A 20,926-nucleotide genomic window follows, 5' to 3' on the forward strand; every position below is an offset into this window, starting at 1 on the left:
AAAAAACATCTGGAGAGCTACCGTTGGCCACCCTGGCTATAATGAAATATTAAAGCAACATCACTGAATGGTTCAATTCTATGTCCTTTCAAATCTATTAACAGAAGGAACATGGAACAGAGTCTCACCAGATGACCTCAAGCAGTGAACGACATAAGGTAAATTTCAGCCTACCAACAAATCAACCAGTGTCACTGGGAATCTCACAAATGCTGCTCAACTGGATTGATCTGAATGAGACAAACAATATGCAAGAGAAGAGACTCATGATGAAACATAAGGCCATATAGCTAGTTTAAGTTTACAAACTGGTGAACCATAGGAATTCTAAGAAAAAAGAAAAACCAAACAGACCTACTCAAGATAGAAATCAGCCAGGCCCTGGTCAAGAAGAACAGGTTCATATGAGAATGTGTCAGAAAGAAATTCTAACTAAAGAAAGTAAGCCTCCTCAGATGAAGCCAGTAGTACAGTGTGTCACGAACATAAAAGAAGCTTTTAATAAATTAAACGGAGGCAGAATGTTATGGGGGGAAATCTGTTATATTAAACACAAGTAAAACGTTAAATGGGACCTCAAGATAATACTAGTAACCTGGATCCACTCTTCAAAATAACTAAGCAGGCATCTTGCATTTTTAACCCCCTGAAGACGTGCTTTCTAGTATCCTACTGTATGATCAATGGAACTGCTTAGTCTGCCTACCTAGTTGGTTAATTTTGAGAGAATGTGTTAATAATTTTTCATAAATAGATGCTTCACATCTATTTAGTATTAACATTGACATAAATAAGAAACATCATTCTTTCAAAAGGCTAATGAATGCTAGTGTCTCTCAGCTGATCTAGAGGTTCTTGTTATGCACTCATGGAAGAATGGTAATAGGCAGTATTGTAGAATACACAACACTTACTGCCCGTTGTTGGAACCACAGCAGCACTATATTTCCTTTCAGTGTTCCTATCCTTCCCCTATTAAGAACATAAGAGAAGCCATGTTGGATCAGGCCAACGGCCCATCAAGTCCAACACTCTGTGTCACACAGTGGCAAAATTTTTTATCCCCTATTGCTCTTGGCAGATGCCCAGAGTTGACTGCAACTGTATTTGCCCAAAACAAACAATCTCATTTGAAACAGAATAGTTTCCTATTTTCTTCTGTATTTCAACCAAACAATGGGGGGCCGGGTAAAGAGTCCTATTCTTATTCCAAACAGTTGGGTGAGGGGAGAGACAGTCCTGTTCTTCTTCCAATACTTTCCCCATTCTTGATAAAAAATCTTGAACAAAAAAAATCTGAACAATGATTTTTGCCAGCAGATAACTTTGTAACTCAATGATATAGCAGGAAAATGCCAAACACCAGCTATCTGAAATAATAGTTTTAGAAACTAGTCTAGTTTCACTTTAGGTTAGTACATACCCTAAAACAAAGCTTTAGATTTCTTTATAGTTTCTGTAAGAATGTGTATAGTACTTCCTTCTAGTTTAAGTGTCCTTAGTAGAAACTAAATTATATGGAATATTTATTTGGGGTTTCCCCCCACCCGCCCACTGAGGAGATCTAAGGAGGCTTGCAACAGTTACAAAAATTACTAAGAACAGAAAAATGTACAATTTTAATAAGAATAAATAGCTATATATTAAGCCAGGCCTGGATCCAGTGGGCCTGGGGCTAAGAGCCATGGGCTTGTGCTTCTGGCCAGGTCTGACCTGTATATCTGAAGCAAACATTTTAGAATGTTATACCTGATAGCAGTGTCCCTTTTTTGATCACCAACAGATCACACAATAGAATCTTACTCTACAACTGGCATCGTGTAAGTACTTGTCCTATATGCTCATAATTACCTTCACTATCCCTTACAATGTTTAAGATACACTAACTACAGTTTAACACAGCCCTGAAAAACCAGGTCCAGATCTAGGAGTCTCTTCCAAACTTTAGGGCCTAGTATGAACTCTTTACTCAAACTATACAGATACATATATTACATATATTAGACCAAGGGTGTCAAACACCCAGCCCACGGGCAGGATCTGGCCCTCCCAAGGTTTTGATCAGGTCCCCTGGGCTCTTTTCTCCCCCCTCCTGCCCTTACCCTTTGAAGCTCCCAGGCTCTTTGAAGCTTCCAGGCTGAGACTCTTTCAGTTTCAGCCTGTAGCTTCAAAGGGTCTTTGAAGCATCCTGTGAAGCTTGCAGGCTGAGTCCCAGGTTCTTCCTGCCTTTTTTTTACTGGCTGCTGCAAGGAAAAAGTGGGGTGGATGTTAAAACCCATTCCACATTTTCCTTGCAGCTTTGTCTGTACTCTGCAATGTTTTCAAATGGAGTGGAGATGGTTACATTTTCAGCTTTCCTATAGCTAGCTGAAACTCATGCTTCCTGGAGTTGTGTCCTTGCAAACAAAGGGTCCCAACTGACCATGACTTCAACATCACTACTTCTTCCACTCATCTCTGGCCTCCTGGCACTTTGTCCTGAGCTGCAGCAAAAACATCACTTTCCTATCTCAAAAGTCAGAGCTTAGCCAACTGTACTTGGAAAGGAAGACATTTGAGCATGAGAAGAGTACAGCAGTTTCAAAAGGTAGTTGTGTTGGTCCACAGTAGAACAGCTAGATTTGAGTCTAGTAGCACCTTAGAGACCAACAAGACACATATCTGACAAAGTGAGTTTGGACCCTCAAAAGCACATTCTCTAAATATCTTGTTAGTTTGTAAGGTGCCAAGGTTTCCCATGTTTTAACATGGGAAAGACAAAATAACAGGAAAAGGGAAGAAATCAACAGAACATCCTTCAAGTTTAGAGTCCAATGGTGCCTTAAAGACCAACAAAGTTTCATTCAGGTTGTGAGCTTCCACGTGTATGTACACTGCTGTCCAAAGAAGTGTGTGTGCACATGAAAACTCACAACCTAAATTAAATGTTGGTGGTCTTTAAGGTGCCATTCTGTCTGACAAAGTGAACTTTGTTCTGTTGCTTCAGATCAACACAGCTTCCCACCCAGATCCTTCAAACTTCTCATCTCTCCAGTCAGAGAAAAGAAATGAGTGAATTGGGGGAAGACAAGGAGAGATTCTTTTCTGCTGTTTTTTTAGTGCCAAACAGATTGTAGACCTTATTATCCACTCAATGTATACACTCAACACCTAGCAGCATGAGCTTTGCAGCCTCTCTTCCACACAGCAAAAGTCCAGCAACTGTATTTGCCTGGTCTTTTGAATGCCTTTAGCAACCAAACAGAAAGCAGCAACATTGGAAAAGTCTTATCATTTACTACCCATTATCATTGACTACTATGGAATTGTCTTTGTTGTATATTCTGTTTTTTAATATTCCATGTGGTTTTTAACTGTTAGCCACCCTGAGCCCATTAGGGGAGGACAGAATATAAATTTGATAAAAAAATGCTAAAATAAAAAAATACCCAATTAAAATATTGATTTACTCTCCCTTAAACTAAACCAGACATATATACTTTAAAAATTCTGGTGCTTCATTAAAGTGCATTTCTAAAAAAATGCTCTCAAAACATTTTTTTTCTTTTCCTGCCGAACCTCTTAGGGTTCCCTCCTGGCAACCCCAGCTGGCTGTTCGGCAACAGGATGTAGGGCCTGGTGGCAGGGGACCCCTGCCTCATCATACAGCAACATCAAGCTCCTCACCGTAAACTAAGCTTTACATTTATCTTTAAAAGCATGTTAATAGTGTACATAGTATCATGTCCCTAGAGAGTAAACTAAACAGGCCATGTCATTAAAACAGTAATGATCAGAGGGAAAACTCCTTAAGGGGTTGCTGCCGCAAGCGTGACTCCAATTAGCTATAGATAGATCCTGGTGGGCAGCCATGTTCGCCTGAAGCAGTAGAACAAAGTAAGAATCAAGCTGCACCTTTAAGACAAACACCAGATCCCAACTTGTGACTTTTTTAATCTGCTAAAAACATTTCCATGACTCTGCATACTAATTCACTGCCCACTTTCTCTGTATTTAGGACTGCTTGCCATTCCATACTTTTGTCTGATGAAGTGTGCTTCTAGCACATGAAAGCTTACATTCTGAATAAAACTTTGGTCTTAAAGGTGCAACTTGACTCTTGCTTTGTTCCAATTACCTATGTTTCAACAGGATTTTTAAAAAGCCTTCATGTTGTGCTGCCATCTTTTTAAGCTGAATATTTCAAACTATTTTTGGCCACTAAAAGGTAGCATGTATTTAAAGTACAACACCGTGGTCAAGCCAGGAGTCATTGGTGTACCAGTTTCAACAGCTAATACTTTATATTTAACTAGCAGTATAGTGACAACACAGAATGTTAAATGGAAGTAATATTGTTCTAAGAGGTTCATCAGTGGCTTTTAGCCACAGCGTATTGTTGGAACTCTCCGTCTGGGGCAGTGATGCTCTGTATTCTTGGGCTTCTAGTTTCCAGGCGCCACTGATGGACCTCCTGATGGCATCTGGGTTTTTCGGCCACTGTGTGACACAGTGTTGAACTGGATGGGCCACTGGCTTGATCCAACATGGCTTTTCTTCTGTTCTTATGTTCTTTATCATGCAAGGTAGATCGGGAAAAATGTCATCCTTGTCTACCCCTCCAAGAGCCAAAACAATAGTAACAATTGCCTTCGTAACATTCAAATACTGTAAGATAACATTATGGAGCTCAATATGAAATAGAATATCTAAGTGCCATATCTATTCTAGGAAGGCTATAACTTCCTGTTCTAAATGCAACATTAATCTTCAGGTAATATGGGTTTGTGTAACTCAAAACATCATTTTCTTATATAGTCCTTTAAATAACTATTCTGAACTGGAGAAAAACATGGAAGTGCAAGAGATTCACTTTGATCATCAGAGGAATGGTAGAACCATACAATTCACCTGATAAAATTTTTTATTAAATGTCATTAGTGTTAGATTTTATTTTATTCCATTTATATTTCATTCTCCTTGCAAGCAGGCTCAGGGCGATTCCATCACAAAACCATACAATAAAAACCATTAAGTAAATAAAATGCATGTTAAATAATCAGAATATCAGCATTAAAACTAACCAGTGAGGAGGGATGGTGGCTCAGTGGTAGAGCATCTGCTTTGTAAGCAGAAGGTCCCAAGTTCAATCCCCGGCATCTCCAACTAAAAGGGTCCAGGCAAATAGGTGAGAAAAACCTCAGCTTGAGACCCTGGAGAGCCGCTGCCAGTCTGAGTAGACAATACTGACTTTGATGGACCAAGGGTCTGATTCAGTATAAGGCAGCTTCATATGTTCATATGTTCAGTGCCTTGAAAGATATCCACCAAGTGGTGCTCAGACCTGGGATCACTGGAGGAGGCCAGATATAAACTGAATGCCCATCACCTCGACTAAAGGTCTGGTGGAACAGCTCCATCTTACAGGCCCTGTAAAACTCTAATAGGCCCCACAGGGCCCTGATCTCTAATGGAAGCTCCTTCCACCAGGTGGGGCCAGGACCAAAAGGCGAGACAGACATCCCTGGGTTTGGGGACCACTAGGAGAAGTTGGTTTGTGGATTGTAAAATCCTAAAGGGCTCATACGGGAAGAGGCAGTCCTGAAGGTAAGCCGGCCTCTGGTACAGCTCTCTGATCACATCTGAAAAGGTCATAGCTCAGTTGCCTGAAATCACAATAGTTATCCCAGATATTTCCAAAGAATCCAAGATTCAGGACTGAGAAAGCCACTTGCTGAAATCCTGGACAGCTGTGTCAGTACTAGGCTACAATGAACATTTGAATCAATTAAAAATCCCTTTTTACTTCCTTGCCTGGTTGCCCAATGCCCCTCCTAATCTACCTGTCATTTTGTCCAGCGTTCCACCATCTCCCTTTGTCCCACCGTTGTCTGTGTTATCTTATATGCATGCATGTGGATGGTTTATTTATTCTAGGTGGATGCTTAAGCAATATGTTTCTCTTCATGTTTGCACAGCATATATTCAGCATAGATTCTCTGTCACTGAAGGTCTAACTAGATGAGATGCTGAGAAATATTTTAATAGAAATAGCAGTCATTACAAGGTCCAGCTGAATGCAGAAGAGGAGCAATTCTTTAATCATCAGAAATTTTCACCTACTGAAACTGCCAGTCCCCTATTAGCGTTGAAAGGAGAATATGGGCAACTTTTTTTCTTTCTACGGCTAACCACAGAAGAGGAGGAGCTTGGATTCTACTGGCAAAACCACATAGGGTTTATCAGGATGCCATGTGACTAAAACAATGCAGGAAGATCCAATCATGGAACTTCCCATATCTAATCTAGTTTAGATTCAAGAATAAATAATTCCTGATAGATCACTGAAATCCCCGTATCAGGATTCATCAAATATGTGTTCAGTTGAGGGAGGCAAAGAAGAATACAGAAAATATTATTATTTACATTACTATACAAATCATGTGCATACCATACTGCCATCAATGTACATACTGTTTTATGAAATAATATCAGTAAGGGACAGATCCCTGCCTTAAGCAGCTTTAATCTAAACTATCATGGTGAGAGAAATAGTTGCATTGCTCAAGGAATTTATGGAATACCAGAAGTGGTAAGCCGTTCCAACAACACACAGAATCTGCAGGTGCTGCACAGTCTACTGCTGTACTAGTCTTTAGGCTCTGGATGAATGACATACTTCAGCTCAAACACCAAATGAATGCCTTCCTGTGGAGAAAGATAGGATACAGGTTAATTATGCTGGCCATTGGCTTATAGTTGGAATACAGCCAAAGTGTAGAACCAAGGTTTGTGAGTATGTGAATGTTTCAACTGATGTCGTTCTCTTCACAATGTTCAGCCCATGTACCACTGTCTTCCTCACACAGCATATATATACTCACTTGGTAAGCACCACAAGTTCAGCTTCTGAGAGATGGGTGGAGGTACATCTCTTGTAATTTTTCTTGGTGTCTAGTTCATCTGCTCAATGTCAGTTGGCTGAAAATCTGATGAAAAGATCAACACAAATGTAAGTGCCTGATGCTTACTGATCCTTATTTGGAAACAGTAATAATGAAATGCAGGGTTCCCACCCCACCTTCCCTTACCTTTACAGGATTTTCTCTTGTGCCACTTTTATATATGCAGACTGGAAGCCCCCAGTGGTATGCATTCAGAAGCATTAGAAACAACAGTCTTCTATTTTAAAAAATCTGAGAATGAAAATATGGAGCTACTTTTTTCTGTTGTATGAATTCTCTTTTCAGTTTGATTCTTTTTGCGCTGTAGATAATGCTTTGGTATATATGCACATGTGCACTGTTGTACAATGAACAGTCCTACATTAGATTGTATGATCTCAGACGGTGATATGACTGCATTTAGCACTGTGGTTACTGCAAATTCTGCTGAACCATTGCTGGACCTCTTAATGTAGATCAGGAATCCCATACTAAAAGATAGTGTCTGATGTTGTGGTTTGATGGGTACTATTGCTTGTTAAAGAGGCATGTTCCATTTGCTCAGTGGGTACTATACTTTCTCTGTTTTTTGGAACCTCATTCAGTTTTCCTAAGTTGCTTATTGACATAGAACCCTGGATGGATATGCTGACTGGGTGGAATCAGTCATATTGTTGGTTCTTATCTATATGGTTATGCAGTCTACATTTCCAATGAAATTTGCCATCTACTTGTATGTTGATTAACATTAATATTGCATTAGCCTTACATCAGTGCGAAATCCTTGTCAAGCTAAGCAATACCTTACATAACAGATGTACTGCACCATGAATATTACCAGTGCAAGACCTCAAAAAATCTCTGCATATTCGGGGGCTGTATTTTATTTATCTATTCAATGCTTACTGTCTTAATAACTGTATACCGCCTTTACTGTATTAGCAATATAAAGGGCATCATTTATGCAATCATAATTTAGCATATAAAATTAACTATTTGGTATATTTACAAATTCAAACGTTTAAATATCTTAATTTTCTATAATCATAACTTTAAATACTGAAGAGAGAGCAAGATTTAAAAACTGCTGTACCTATATCTTTATTTTTGCTATATGAGAGGCAGTAAAAATATGAAAATAGAAAATAGAGAAGAGACTAGATTTATAACCAGTTTTCACTCAGGGTCTCACAGTGGTTTCCTTTCCCTTCCCTCCCCACGCTAATATCATAGCACCGAAATGTATTTTATGTTTTTATACTATTCTGTTTTTATGGTTTTCTCATCACATTACTATGTCTACTCATGCATACGCATGTCTATGTAAGCCGCCCTGAGCCCACCTCAGCGGGGAGGGCGGGATATAAATGGAATAAAATAAATAAATAAACTGTGAGGAAGGTGGGGCTAAGAGAGCTCTTTCAAGAACCGTGACTGACCCAAGGTCACTCAGCAGGTGCATGTAGAAGAGTGGGGAATCAAACTTGGTTCTCCCAGATTAGAGTCTGCACACTTAACCACTACACCAAGCTGCCTCTCAGGGCAGACATCAAATAACTTGTTTAGTACAAAATACTTGTGCTAGTAAACGAAAGTAAATGTATTAGCTTAACAGAGTTTCATACAGTCATAACAGGACTGGTCAGGCAACTGGTCCCTTACATCTCCTCCCATGACTTGGCAACAGTGATCCGTGCAACATTCACTTCCAGGCTTGATTACTACAACTTGCTATAAGTGGTCCTACCCTTAAACCAGACCTGGAAGCTCCAGCTGATACAAAATGCAGCAGCATGCCTGCTGAGTGGGATGCCTGTGCAAGCGCACATTCAGCCAGTGCTGTGCCAGCTGCACTGGTTGCTGGTTGAGTATCATGTCAGGTTTAAGGTTATGGTGTTAACTTACAAGGCCCTATGCGGCTAAAGGATCACCATACCTATGAGGCCATCTCTCCCCATACATGCCCTGAAGGGCCTTGCACTCTTCAGATCAACACTGTTTAATAGTCTCTGGCCTGAAAGAAATTTGCCTCACCTTGACCTGGCCTGGCAGAACATGCTCCAGATTGAGATCAGGGCCCTGTGGGACGTATTCTGCAGGGCCTATAAAATGGAGCTGTTCCACCAGGCCTTTGGCTGAGGCAGCAGACATAACAGAACTTTGGCCTTCCCTGTTTCGAGAGACCCATGGCGCTATTTACATCATGGGCATTAGTGACTGATGTATTCTAGTTAGAGTGTGTCACTGCCCTTCCCAGCAACACTGAAAAAAAGAAACTATTTGCAGTGCAGCCAGCAGGTATTTAAATCAGTTAACTAATTTTAAATAATAATAATAATGTTTTTATTTATACCCCGCCTTCCCCGCCGAAGCAGGCTCAGGGCGGCTTACAAGGCATGATATAAAATATCATGGTATAACAATAAAACAAAATAATACAGTCAATAAACAGAACAATATAAATTATACAATATATAAGTTAACATTAAAATCATTAATCTAAAAACAGTATAAAGGTGCTACCGTCTCAGTATATACAAGATGGCTTGATGGTAATTCGCGTCGGCGAGGCGGCATGTCAGCAGCTGGTGATCGACCATATCGAACGCTGCCGATAGATCTAACAACAGCAATACTGCCACACCGCCTCGATCCAGATGTCACCAGAGATCATCCATGACGGCGACCAACACTGTCTCCGTCCCGTGGCCCAGGCAGAAGCCAGACTGAAAAGGATCTAAGGTGGAAGTGTCATCCAGAAAACTCTGCAACTGCAACGCCACAGCCCTCTCAATAACTTTACCCAAAAAGGGCAAGTTTGAGACCGGCCGGTAATGCGCCAATTCGGCCGGATCTGATGTAGCCTTTTTCAGGAGGGGGCGGACCACTGCCTCTTTCAGAGGGGTTGGAAAAAGACCCTCCAAAAGAGATCTATTTATGATGTCCCGTATAGGACATCTTAGCTCCTCCTGGCAAGCTTTAATTAGCCAGGAGGGGCATGGGTCCAGATCAATTTTAATTGTTACTTATGTTTTAATTGGTTGCTTTAATTACTGTAATTATGGTTTTAGTGTTGGATGACATGTTGTGAGCAATGTTCCTTCTAAGCTGAGTTAGTGTGAGCTAGCTCACAATTTTTTAGCTTCCAACTCACACATTTTTGTCTCAGCTCAGGAAAAATGGCCCTAGAGCAAACTAATTTATGCAGCAGCTCACAACTTTAATGCCAGTAGCTCACAAAGTAGAATTTTTGCTCACAAGACTCCATAGCTTAGAGGGAATATTGGTTGTGAGCTGTCCTGAGCCCACTTGCAGGGCAGAAGAAAAGTCCCATAAATAAATAAATATTTAGATAGCAAGTTAAAACTTGGTAACACTGTTATTCAATAGTGTCCTATCATCATACACACTTCTGCAGTAGTCTTCAGCCTGTGGATCATGGATCCTTATCTGCTGCATCAGGAAAGAGACATACTGCCCAACAGATAGGGCAATAGAAGGGAGGGCAAGATGTCCTCCTATCCTCTTAGGAGAAGGACCCCTCACAGTAAGTGCCAAGGGTCGTTCTCCCTAAGAGGCAGAGGACATCTTGGGTACTCCCAGAGCAGTATGTTAGTCGGGGGGGGGGGTCGCCCTACTCAGGCAGTACATGTAAGATTCCTCTACCAAATGCTGCATCCGCCAACGCGTATGCTTTCAATTTGAAGTGGCAAATAAATGTGGAAATGGAAGACCACGTAGCTGCTTTACACACTTCTTCAACAGAGGCGTTCTTGTTAAAAGTGGCATTGGTCGCCGCAGTAATCCCTGTGGGTACCTTGAGATGCAATGCCTTGTATGCTTCTGTTATCCACTGTTTAATGGCATAACTAATGGCTGACTTGGACATCTTCTGGCCCAACCTGGGAGCTGCTATGTTAATAAACATAGAATCTGACTTACGAATAGGTTCAGTTCTGATAAGGTATATCTTGACTGCCCTACATACATCCAGAGTATGCCATGTGCGCTCCTTGTGGTGCTTAGAATCCGGGCAAAAGGATGGCAAATTAATTTCCTGGCTCTTGTGAAATTTAGACGAAACCTTCGGTTGAAAGGTAGGGTCCGGGTAGAGCACAAATTTGTCCTTGTGAAATACACACAGCTCCCACTTAACAGACAGGGCTCCGAGCTCAGAAACCCTTCTAGCCGATGTTATTGCCACCAAAAAGATAGTCTTCATACGCATCATTTTTAATAGAACTGACATTAAAGGTTCAAATGGTGGGTTTGTTAATGCTGAGAGCACTGGATTCAGCCACCAAGTAGGAAAACGATGAACTTGTGGGGAAGAACTCATAGAAGCTCCCCTAAGAAATCAGATATGAGGATATGATGACAGTTTTACGTCATCTATCTGCTGGAGTACAGAAGATAAGGCTGCGACTTGGCACCTAAGGGTAGCCAGCTTCAGGCCGGAATGAAGGCCGCCCTGAAGAAATTGGAGAACTTTAGGAATTGTAGGATGTAGTGGGTCCACACTCTTTCTCCGGCACCACCTGTGAAAGGCCTTCCATGACATGTTGTAAATCCGTGTAGTGGGCTCCTGCCTGGAAGCTAAAATGGTGTTCATTACTTCACTTGTGTAGCCCAAGCCTAGAAACGATCTCCTCTCAACCTCCACACGGTCACTCTCAGCCAGTCTGGATGTGGGTGGCAAACCGGGCCCTGAAACAGCATGTCTGGCCAAATTGGTAGATGAAATGGTTCCTCTATCGACATCTGATGGATTGATGAAAACCAAGGACGTTGAGGCCACCGGGGAGCAACCAGAAGGACCTCGGCTCTGAACAGTATGATTCTTCTGAGTAATTTCGGAATGATCGGAATTGGAGGAAAGGCATACAGAAGACCTTGCAGCCAGGGAGACGTTAGGGCGTCTGTGGACTCCACCTGACTGTGGAAGTACCTCGTGAAAAACCATGGTAGTTGGTGATTCTGATAGGAGGCAAAGAGATCCAAAATTGGTGGACCGAAGTGTTCCACTACCTTCTGAAATAGAGTCTTGTTGAGGGACCACTCCCCCGATTGAATGCTCTCTCGGCTGAGCCAATCTGCTTTGATATTGCAGACCCCCTTGATATGCTCTGCCCTGACTGATTTCAGATGGTCTTCCGCCCATCCGAACAGTTTCATGGCAGCCTTGTGGAGGGAACTGGACATGGATCCTCCTTGATTGTTTAGATATGCTTTTGCTGCTATTTTGTCCGTCCGGACCAGAATATGCTGTCCAGTCACCTGGTCCTGGAAATGCAGCAATGCTAAACAAATGGCCCGAAGCTCTAGGAGGTTGATCGGGAGGTTTGACTCCTTGGGCGTCCACTGGCCCTGCATGGGTATCTCGTTGAGGGTCACCCCCCCAACCTGAGAGGCTGGCGTCGGAGAATAGTTGTATCTCTTTCTCCACATAGTAGATTTTCTCCTGGCATAGATTGGTGTCTTTGGTCCACCAAAGTAGACTCTCCTGGACATTCATGGGCACCGTCAACGACATGGCATGCTTCTCCATGATCTGGAACTGGTAAGGGCGTAGAAACATCTGTAACGACCTGGTATGAAAACGTCCCCACTGAATCGCCTTGAGGTTTGAAATCAGCAGACCCATGAGCCTTGCCAAGGTCTGAAGAGACGACAATGACTCTCGAACCATTTGTTGTACCAAGGTCTTGGTCTTTAATATCTTGTCCTCTGGAAGAAAAATAGAATTCAGGTTTGTATCGATGACCATGCCCAGGTGCTCCAATCTCTGCGACGGGCGTAGATGACTCTTGGGCAGATTGATTATAAAGCCGTGTTGTTGAAGGCAACTGATAGTGTGTCGAACATCCCACTCCGTGCACTTCCTCGACGCGGACCTTATCAACAGATCGTTGAGGTACAGATGCACGTGTATTCCCTTCTGCCTGAGGTGTGCTATCAGATTCAACAATACCTTGGTGAACACTCTCAGTGCAGTTGCCAGGCCGAAGGGCAGGGCTCTGAATTGGAAGTGAGACCTGTCCACACAGAAGCGAAGGAACCTGCGGTGTGCCGGTAGAATCAGGATGTGAAGACAAGCCTCTGTTAGATCCAGGGATGACATGTAATGTTGATGTTGAAGGCCTCCGTTATGGATTTGATGGACTCCATTCGAAAATGGCATAGTTTGATGTTCCTGTTCAAAAACTTTAAATCCAAAATTGCCCTCCAGTCCCCGTTCTTCTTGGGGACCGTGAAAAAAATTGAGTAAACACCTTGACATCTCTGCTTCGATGGCACCTGTTCTATTGCAGCAATCTCTAATAGATGGTATATCGCTTTGAAGGTGATGTCTCTTCGCGCCGGGTTTGATCGAAGAGGAGATATGAGGAAACGATCCAAAGGGGTTCTTTGAACTCTATTGCATAGCCCCAAGATACAGTTTCCAGAGTCCAGGAATCGGCCTGTGAGGTCACCCAAGCCTGGTGAAAATGTAACAGGCAACCCCCTACTAGGATGGAGTCCCAGTCAGGCCTTATTGGGCTTGGAACTCCTCTCGGACTTGTCCGACCCGTCGGGCTGGTTTCTCTGAAACCGTGGGTTAGAAAAGTTTTTGCGGAAGTTTTGTCTGGGCTGTCTCCAGGATGATTTTCTATAGTCCTGTTTAGATTTGGAGTTGCTGGTGGAAGCACGAAAGGAGACAGATCCAAAACCCCTTCTATCAGGACGTCTCAGATACTTAGGCATGGCCTTCTTCTTGTCTCGCGTCTCCACCAGAATCTTGTCCAGGGCGTCTCCAAACAGCTTTTCACCTTGAAAAGGGTAGGCAGAAACTATCGACTTTGAATGGATGTCTGCCAGCCAGGCCCAAAGCCATAAACCCCTCTTTGCTACTGTGGTTGAAGCCATCGCTCTGGCGGAGAAGGTAAGTTAATCTAGGGAGGCATATGCAGAAAATTCTGCTGCCCTAAGAAGCCTGTTGGTGCCTTCAAGAATCCTCTTATCTGCATCGGGTAACAGTTGAGCTAGGCGTCGTATCCAGACGATTGCTGCTCGAGATACTATAGAGTTTGTGGCAGACGCCTTAATGGCTAAGGCCGTGGCTTCATGGCTCCTCTTCAAAGCCAGGTCGATCTTTCTGTCCCAGTTGTCTCGGACCGAGCCATGACCATCCTCGGCTAGCAGCCCATGAGACTGCAGAGCTGCGACTAGAGCATCAACCAACGGTACCTTCAACATTAGCAAAGGAAGGCAAGTCATACAGCTTCTTAACAAACTTAGGGACTTGTCTGCTAGCACTTGGCTTAGCCCACTCAGATTTTAACTGGTGTTCGAAGAACTCCGGAAAAGGAAAAACCTTATCCACAGACTGGTACTGGGGAAAGAACTCAAGTGTTCCCCTTGGGTTTATTTTTTGGATTAGTGAGGAGGTTGGTGGTTTCCTGCTCCTCAGGAGAAACATAAAGGTCTAACGCTGCCAGCACCTTAGCCAAGAGGGGTTGGTACTCTTCTGCTTTGAAAAATCGTAAAGGAACTGTAATGTTCTCTATCTCCTCATCGATCTCCCCCATATGAGTCCTCAGATTGACCCCCATCGAGAGATCTCTCACTCTCCAAGTGATCACTGACTAGCGTCTTCTTTTGTGCCTTAGTAAGCCAGGCTCGATCCCTGGTTCTCTTCGGGGAGGGTGACCTGGAAGAAGAATGTGAACTAGAGGGGCATGGTCTCCTATGAGAAGCTGCCCTGACTGCAGCACCCACAGTCTGCTTAATGGACTCTAAAAACTCTGAAATAAAGGAAGACCCCATCATGGGTACGTTACCTGGCCCCCGTTGGGGCTGGCAGGTCTGTGCGTCGTCCAGACCGGACTGGGCATCTTCGTGGTCGAAGTCTCCCGACTGGAGGTTGCCATCAGTGAGCCCCTGCTGCTCACTAGTGCATCGCCGCTGGTCGGCCCCGTTTTGCGCCCTTTTGAGCTCCTCAAGATGGCCGCCGGACCCGGGAAGGGTTCCTGAAGTTCGCACCTCTTTCACGGCTGGGGAAGACCAGCACCGTTTATGTCCACTCGTTTGCTGATCGCCCCTACAGGGCACGTTGCGGGCAGCCGCCACAAGCCCAGAGGTCATGCCGGCTCCGGAAGGCGTTCTTTCGGCCCCGCACCAAGCGCCTGGAGCAGGGTCGTCCTCCATGAAGTCATCCTTCGGATGGTGCTCCATTTGTCTCCTCTTCGCGCCACGGCTTCTTCTCTAAAGCCTGAGGCCGCCGTGGCACAGTTCTCCTCAAGAGTTGAGGGTGGGGAAAAAAAGAATCAGAGGAAAAAAGGAGGAAGACAAGTGGAATTAGTTGAAAGAAAAGGGAAAGGTAAAGAAATAGGAAGGTATTATTATTATTTAAATTCAATAGATAAAGGGATAGGAGCCTATCCTAACAACTTGCTCTCCCTGTCGAGGCAGGAAAGGAATTGAGCAAGGGGTGGTTCCCACAGCCACAGGAAGAGGAAGATTTTAAGATTCCTGCCTCCCTGATTGGACGGTGGGAATCACCCAAGATGTCCTCCGCCTCTTAGGGAGAAGGGGGTGTTTCCCTGTTGGAGAGGGGCAGCAAAGCAACCTTTGGAAAAACTAGAACAAAAATATTTTTTTCTTCTAAATATTTCAAGTATTTTTAACCAGGCCTTTACATCTCTCAGAAAAGATTCTAAAATTGTTCATTTTACAGTTCCACTAATATAAAGCTGAGCTACATCCTAAGAAAATATTATGTGGGTAAAAGCCAGGATTTTTTTTTTTTTACTCCTAAAACACTGAAAGTTCTACTGTAGCCTTGGTTCAGAAAATGATGTAGCTTCAGCAATTCCACTGTATGATATTTATTTTGAACATTTCTGGGGCAAATGTTCCATACAAGCAGTCTATTCTTGATCCTAGGTCACAGCCACACTGAATGGACCCACATTGTCTATTCAAGAGAGCAGAGACATTGCCTAGGCACTAAGCAACCCTTACAGCAACAAAGCAGTACAAACAACAGTTATACAAAATAATATTTTAGAGACCAATATAAAATAAGGCTTTACAATGACATGATTACTGACGATCGTATATGGATTAACTGTCAGTATTTCCCACTTGTAAAATGATTAATTATATATATGTTTATGAATTTTAAAAAGTATTTGAAACCTGCAACTGGTCTAAGCTGCATGAGGCCATGATCACACACTAAATAATGCACTTTTCAGCTGGATTTTACTGTGTGAACTGGCAATATCCAATTGGAAAGTGGACTGAAAGTGCATTATTTAGTATGTGTGGCTGCAGCCCCTATTATGATCCTTAAATTCTTGCTTTGTGCTTGAAACACAGCTGAAGTCTGAACGACATTAGGCTGTTCTACACTGGCCTGATAGCAAAGTTCGGCTGAATGGCAAGTGATTTGCAAACACATAGGGTTAAATTCCTAAGTGTGTGGGTTCAAATCCTGAAAGTCTTAATTCAAAGGTTTCTAAAACATCAGTGTTTATTATGAAACATTTATTCAAATTCATGGTCTTTACTTTTTATTAAGGTTGGTTTCATCTCAGTCTTTAAAATAACAGTTTAGGGAGAAAGATATATAGGTTTGAGTTCCTGCATTAACTGGTACCGAAATAGCCATTAATAATTTTAAAAATAGCTACAAACAAACTTGAAAGAGAATAGTACATTCTGCATATTATCCTCTGCATATATGGAACATATCTGACTATACAAAGTAAAACCGTATTTGTAGTACAGTCTTACACAGATTTACTCCATTCTAAGCTCACTGTGGAGTAACTTTACAAGACTAACCATGTCTTGAGATTTATAGAAATCTAAGCTTCTTGGGTCTCATGTTGCCTTTTGAGTATAAACACAAAACTTCTACAAGCCTTTTGGGGAATCGACTAGTCTGAAATTATTCAAACAGGCAATAGGAAGGAGGTCATTAGCACCGCAAAAATCTAAAAGTAACATTTTCTTCATGTAACATCAAGAACCACACAAAGAAAGTAAAAAATATGACACTTTTTTCGGGGGGGGGGGGAGGGAGGATGTATATTTACTGATTGCCAACAAGGACAATGTTTTTGCAATGTACTAGCCCAATACACCACTAATAGATGATTTCAAAACCAGATAGCCAGACAGACTGTTGCTATTGAGAGTAATAGTTCAACCTGGATTGTTTTAAGTATAGTTATTATAACGTAGCTTTCAAATTATTTTTTAAAAAACTTTATTAGAATCTTATTCTTTACATTATTGCCAGTATACTGATTAGTAATTGAAGACTAATGTTCCATGTTCAACCCTACACAAGAGTACCTAAAAACTGTAATTTAACAGCTGGACTACTAAATATAATGTAGGCAGCATGCCACTAATAAACAGCCTATCTAATAGTTTTTAACCATCACTGTCATAACTTTTCTTGCTTTTGTTCCTAGGCAAATATTAATAGATTCTAAAAATCATGCACATTTTTATTTTCATGACAGATCTAAATGAGAAGAATCCAGGAACTCTCGTGTTTCACAGAAATAGGCCCTCATATACATTTTAATGTAGTTTTAAACAAAAAGTTACTTGCAGAAGCACTTCTGTAACTTAAAGTACACTAGCTTCAGTCCTTCACTGCACACTCATTCCAATGAGGGGTTTAAGCAGCTCTCCAACAACTCCAGTAGTTCTAAAGCAGGGGTGGCCAAACTGTGGCTTGGGAGCCACATGCTACTCTTTCACACATAATGCGCAGCTCCTGGAGGTTGAGGAGGAACTTAATGCAAGTTTACTCTGAAGTAAGTGTGCTTAGCATTGGGACTTCAGTCATCCTCTGAGCACTGACCCATAGGCAGATCACTACTTCTGCCATGTGTGAAGTGGGGAACGAGAGGAAAATAGTCAGGCTTGCAAGCGCTTATCCACCCCACAGGTCGCCTAGAGTGGGGAAAACGTGCAAGAGCCAAGGGAGCCACTGGAAGGAGAAACAGAATTTAAAAGGGCAGCACAGGGTTCCTCCTTAGTTTCATAGCTCTTGTGGGAGATCTATTTACTAACCTTGGTGTCAAGAAAAGAGAGAGATGCATAATGATGCAAGCGGTGGCCACTGATTTATATGGTATATGTGTGTTTCCTTCTCACACTGATGCTAAAAAATAATTCCCTAACCTTTCCCTACGCTGGTTTTATGGGGACAGCTATTCCCAGCTTTTGTTTTTTAAAATGTCTCCTTGTAGCATGGTTGTGTTGTAAAGTGCATACATATGTATTTTATTTTTCTGTGAGTTTTAATAAAGATGTGTGTGTGATATTTGTTCATGTCTTGCAGCTCTCAAACACCTGACATTTATTCTATGAGTCTCTTACATTAAGCAAGTTTGGCCACCCCTGTTCTAAAGGGACACATGAGTAATTTTTATCCCCTCCCCACAAGTCACATGGATTAGCGTCTGTAATTTCAAAGTTTTATTATAGCACATACACATACTGCATAAGAATGCAAGAATATTGACAATGAAATAGGGTTAAACTATTAACCACAGTTTAATTTGTGTATACAAAAATGCGAACAAGAAAGCAAAGAACTCTAAAACTGAACAGCCAAGGTTAGCCATAAAAGGTCATTGGTCTGGAATGAAAGAATGCTGCCATGCCAAGGCAGCCTGGCCAAACCCCACTCCATCACAGGGGAAGATATCTTAAGCCAGCCATGGTCTCATTCCAAGTATAAAAGGTTTCGGTCTTTTCCCGCAAATGACACTGAAGTTGTTTTTCCTTCGTTTGCTTGCTTTCCTTTGCATTTTTCACATCTGTAATTGAAATACAAAACCTACACTGGCTAGAACAGTTGCTTTAAAAATGGTTCTTATCCTTTCCGGTCCTGTAGTCATGACAGTAATGCATTCCAGACATAATAAATAAATAATCCTAGCATCACTCTTGAAAATACCCTTAAAATCTAATCAGGTTTAGAAAACCGATTTTTTAAAAAGAAAAAGGTTCTGCATCTAGCTTCAGTGACACACGTCCACCACAAAACGAAGGGCCTGTCGCTGGACTACCTACCCACCCCATCCTCAACGCTTTGAATTTCATCCTAACACATTTCACTCATGTAACACACACACACACACCGCGCCCCACAACAGTCTGAGACGCAGCCCAGCCTCTTGGCTACGGCTTCTGTTAATAGGGAGTGACAGGGAGAGGGAGGAGGGTGTGGGATATTGAACCCGCAAAAGCAGCACACGCCGACACCGCCCCCGAACAAAGGGAAACAGATGAAGAGTAGCATTCTTTTTGTGTAAGGGCTGAGGCTATCCGCCTCCCAAACCCAGTCCTTTCCACAGAAAAAAATAGAGGTCGACGTCGTTCGCCCGCCGCCGGCCTCAGCCTCGTAGCGACTCCCCTTTTTCTCGGGCTCACCGCCCCTCAATCTCCCCCTCCCTCACATCTAAATACAAAGGCTCTGCCGACCCTTCTTGTCTTCCCGGCCAAGCTGCGTCTGTCGGACGCCCTTCCTCCACAGCCAGCGGGGCCACCGCCTGCCTGCCTGCCTCCCTCTCTCTCCACCCTTACCGTCCAGCCCCTCCATGGCGTGCGAAAGCGACCCTCAAGCTCCTACTCCCGGCCGCCCAGGCAAGTGCGGCCGCTGCTGTAGCAACATGGCCACCTCCCCGCCACTAACATCCCCCGCGCCCATTGGCTTCTTAGCGCAAGGAGGAGTGGAGAGCTGGGCGGCACGGCGCGCAGTGCGGAGGAGATGGGTTGGGCTGGCTTTGGCGGCGTTCTGCAAGACAGGGGTCGTTTTGCTTATGCCCCGGGCGGCTTGGGTATGGTTCAGCTCCCTCGTGCCTTTGCATCGACGTTCTTTACGCCTTCTAGAAGTTCTAGCCCATATTTCTCAGTCCTTTCGGTGGTCCTTCCCTCTGTTTCAAGAGGCTGGGATGGCCAGCTTTCCTCCACACTCCCCCCCCCCCTCCGGCGAAGCTTTAACAGCAGCAAGACAAGACGAGCAGAAATTCAAGGTAGTTTTCCAGGCCTGCATATGCATTGGTGTGGAAAGCTTCACCTGTTGAATGAATACCGTCCGTACACATAAGATCATGGTACAGGACTGGGCTCAGAAACAAAACAAATAGGCCTCTTAGGGTTCGTTGCAATACTGACAGGCTGACAAAGAAGCCGAAAGATCATGCCCCAGAGATCTTCCTGCCACACCACTGGAAAGCAGAAAATCTAATTATACAGGCAAGGGACCAGGGAGCATCTCATTTTCTCCTTCCTCAGTGTTTCCTATTAACTTTCCTTGAAAGGCCCCGCCCTTTCCTTGCATCCTTTCCTTTCCAATCACCACCTAACCAGCCCCTTAGCTAGGGGCCATGAGGGGAGGGGGCCATTTAAATAATTCAGGAGGCTGGTGACTGCTCCTATCACCCTTCCCATGCTATTTGGACCCCACCAATCAGCTGATTTGTGGGCCCTTTAAATGGCTTGGGAGGGGCAGCAGCTGCTCCTGGGTGCCCCTCCCACCCAATTTAAATTGCACAGAAGAGAGGGAAAGACTGGGAAGAGGGCCCCCCCCCAACTGTCAGGGGGCCTGGCCCCATGGGCCCCTGGTTAGCTATGGGCCTGCATCTAACCTACATTTATCCACCCTCCCATTATGCCAATTAATGGTCTCTCCAAAACCAAAGTTTTTATGTTTGGCATGTATTTTAATTCTTTTTTTCTACCCCCACCCTCTTTTAAATATTGTTTTAATGATGTATGTTTGGGAAGGGGGTTGATTTTAGAAGAAGAAGAATTGCAGATTTATTCCCCACCCTTCTCTCTGAATCAGAGACTCAGAGCTGCTTATAGTCTCCTATATCTTCTGCCCCCCCCCCCACAACTGACACTCTGTGAGGTGGGTGAGGCTGAGAGGGCCCTCACAGCAGCTGCCCTTTCAAGGACAACCTCTGCCAGAGCTATGGCTAACC

At 43.3% G+C, this 20,926-nt stretch overlaps 1 protein-coding gene and 1 non-coding gene across 3 annotated transcripts in view; one reads left to right on the forward strand and one right to left on the reverse strand.

The window, feature by feature from the left end:
- Positions 1-19,693, reverse strand: part of ZC2HC1A (zinc finger C2HC-type containing 1A) — a 40,892-nt gene extending 21,199 nt beyond the window's left edge. For both annotated transcript variants that reach the window (XM_060243605.1, XM_060243604.1), the window contains exon 1: positions 19,524-19,693. In XM_060243605.1, coding sequence (XP_060099588.1) covers positions 19,524-19,539 — 16 coding nt within the window. In that variant the 5' untranslated portion in view covers positions 19,540-19,693. The remainder of the gene's footprint in view (positions 1-19,523) is intronic.
- On the forward strand, positions 5,070-5,144 carry TRNAT-UGU (transfer RNA threonine (anticodon UGU)). Its single transcript has one exon. It is a non-coding gene; the product is annotated as a tRNA-Thr (tRNA).
- Positions 19,694-20,926: the final 1,233 nt, after the last annotated feature.

Source organism: Heteronotia binoei, chromosome 7, assembly GCF_032191835.1.
Source record: "Heteronotia binoei isolate CCM8104 ecotype False Entrance Well chromosome 7, APGP_CSIRO_Hbin_v1, whole genome shotgun sequence".
Taxonomy (NCBI): Eukaryota; Metazoa; Chordata; class Lepidosauria; order Squamata; family Gekkonidae; genus Heteronotia; species Heteronotia binoei.